At 37.7% G+C, this 2,647-nt stretch overlaps 1 protein-coding gene across 1 annotated transcript in view; it reads left to right on the top strand.

Annotated features, from left to right (window-relative positions):
- The window catches only part of LOC107741901 (rotatin-like), a 67,544-nt gene that overhangs the window by 42,493 nt on the left and 22,404 nt on the right, over positions 1–2,647 (top strand). Inside the window, 3 exon segments of the mRNA XM_016554699.1 lie at positions 784–1,003; positions 1,467–1,595; positions 1,818–1,928. Coding sequence (XP_016410185.1) covers positions 784–1,003; positions 1,467–1,595; positions 1,818–1,928 — 460 coding nt within the window.

Here is a 2,647-nt window from a genome sequence, read left to right as displayed (position 1 = left end):
GTGTGTGTTGTGATTGGTTAGCTGGGCCAGTGTGTGTTGTGATTGGCAGCACTCGGCGCCTGGTCGGGAAATGTCATGCCCCTTAGCATAGCCGCCTGCAAACTTCAGTGTAAATATTGCGTCAAAATCAAATCAATTTGAGCGCGATTTAAACCCGGATGATTGTAATCGCTATAAGTTTGTCTGTCTTGGGAAAGCTAGCGTGTCTCCGACATAGTGATAACACTCGTTGCCTTCTCTAGTGCAGCTCAACCAGGTCTCATCCCATGCGTCGATATTTGTGATATCACAGATCCCGGAAAATATGCGTTGTAATCCAAACGAGTCGTTCATTGTAGTTTTTGAAAAGTGATTTCTGTTAAATAAAATATCTCCTTTTGAATTTGACTTTGAACTTTGTAACTTTGCAGATCTTTTTTATGCTCAAACAGCAACATTACAGACTAACTAAAGTTGAAAAAGTGAAAAAGTATAATAGCACCCCTTTAATATTTCTGCCGAAACCATAATACATTGTTATTCAGGATTCTTTGAAAATAACATTTATTTGAAATAGAAATTTTTGTAACATTATAAATTTCTCTACTGTCATGTTTGATCAGTTTAATGAGTCCTTACTGTATTACTGTAGTTTTGTTTTTTTGTTTTTTCCAAAATAAAAAAAAAACCTCATTGACCCCATACTTTGGAAGGGTAATGTATATAGTGCTTCATACTAAGGCAAAGATCTTTATAATGATGACTCTATTTCTCACTCTTTTGCATTTGTCGTCTGTTTTTAAGGATGTGTGAGGTTCTGTCTGGACCATTTGCCTCTGAACTGTCTCTGCGCCTGCTACAGTGCCTGCGCTTGTCCGACACTACATGCTTCTACGGCCTGCCCTCTCTAGAGCGCACGCTCAGGACCATGGCCCATGTGACCGCCCTGCCCGGCTGGAGTAAACACACACCCAGCATGGAGCCAAACACACTCTGCCTCAAGTACCTCAGTGGCCTCTTGGAAGTATGCATATACACATGTGCTCAAGAGCCTCGGTTACACATTAGAATGTATTTTGCACAGATTATATACACTTCCTGTTGCTCTCATTCAGACAGAACACGTTAAACGCACACTTACACTCAGGGTCCAAGATGTTCCCAAACACTTAAGCATGAATCACTTACCAACCAACCCGTGTCTAAGCTGCATCTAATTTCCTTTGCATCAATATATTGCCCTATAGCCCAATTAAAATTCATCTTAACTACATTATTAGTGGATCTGTATTATATTATATTATATTAGTTAATTGTCTTTCTTAAATATACTTTGACTACGAGGTGGTTTGGTTCACAAAAGTCTCAAATGAAAATATATAAATGTAACACAAACAACACCTGTTCGTCTCTCAGACGCATTATGAAATTTGTCTTTCTCCAGACTGCTAATTATGATCGTGTTCCTGTTTGACTGCTCTTCCCAGGTCATCTCTTCATTCTACGTAGATTTGGGAGGAAACTCGATGTCCTTCATGGGCAAAGGAGTGACAAAAAATGCAGTTATCTGCCTGCTTCATCTGTCAAATGAGATGATGAGGGAAAGTAAAAATGAGGTCAGAAATGCCAATGCAATTGACATTGATATCACTAGGCTTTGAATCGGACACTAAGGGGTGCTAAACCTTTTTTAGTGAACATGGTATTGGCAGATTATATCGGTTTATCCCAAGAAATCTGTTTAATATTAAATTTAATGGTTATACTGCTAAATAAGTATGTTACATCAGAACAGCAGTTTTACGCTTCATATTTAGAGTGTTTGTGTGTTGTTTAAGGACTGGATATCATTGTGGTCTCTGGGCCGTGAGCAAAGTTCTGATGAGCAGAGTGCCGCCCAGCTTGGCTTGGCCTGGTTAATTCCCTTGTGGGTGGACCGAGACCCTGAGGTGAGCCCTTCATGTAAAATGTACATTATGGCCATACAGTAGGTACTTAATATGTAGTACTGTTTTGAATTGTTGACATGAATTACTTTTTGGAAGCTTACTTGTCCTGTAGTGTGACAAGCTAAAGTTAATCTAGAACTGTTTTAAACCGTATTTGCTAATTATTTTAGAATTATTATGAATGCAGATTTCCACTTAATTAAAAGACTACATGGAGTATTTTTTACACCATAGGACCAATAAAAATTAAATCTTGACAGTGAAAGTTGATTACTGTAAATATTGTGAATTTTTGTTCACATCTAATATTTTAATTTTTTTTCTATTTCAGTTATCGAAAACAATTTTTTTAGTTTTAGATTTAGTTAACAACTAGAGCCCGAACTATATGGGTTTTTTTGGGGCCGATACCGATATTAGGGAGTAAAAAAGACCGATACCGATATATTGGCCGATATTCTTTATGTGTAGGCTATATTATAGTACAGTATAGTCAAAAGTTTGGACACACTTCCCATTTGTGTGTCCAAACTTTTGACTGGTACTGTGTATAGAATACAGTATATAGCCCACATAAACAGAATATATATACATAAACACATTTTTTGCAATTCTGCTACGTTACTGACTGTACTGACAAACTATGCTGACACCGTGTCTGCGCAGGACGCGACAAAGCGACCGTTAAAAATCATTTGAACTTTGTGTCAGCACGTCAT

This window comes from Sinocyclocheilus rhinocerous, unplaced genomic scaffold (genome assembly GCF_001515625.1).
Source record: "Sinocyclocheilus rhinocerous isolate Xijiao unplaced genomic scaffold, SAMN03320098_v1.1 scaffold100, whole genome shotgun sequence".
NCBI lineage: Eukaryota > Metazoa > Chordata > Actinopteri > Cypriniformes > Cyprinidae > Sinocyclocheilus > Sinocyclocheilus rhinocerous.
Note: the sequence above shows the minus strand (reverse complement) of the source record. Positions and strands in the feature narration are given on the sequence as shown.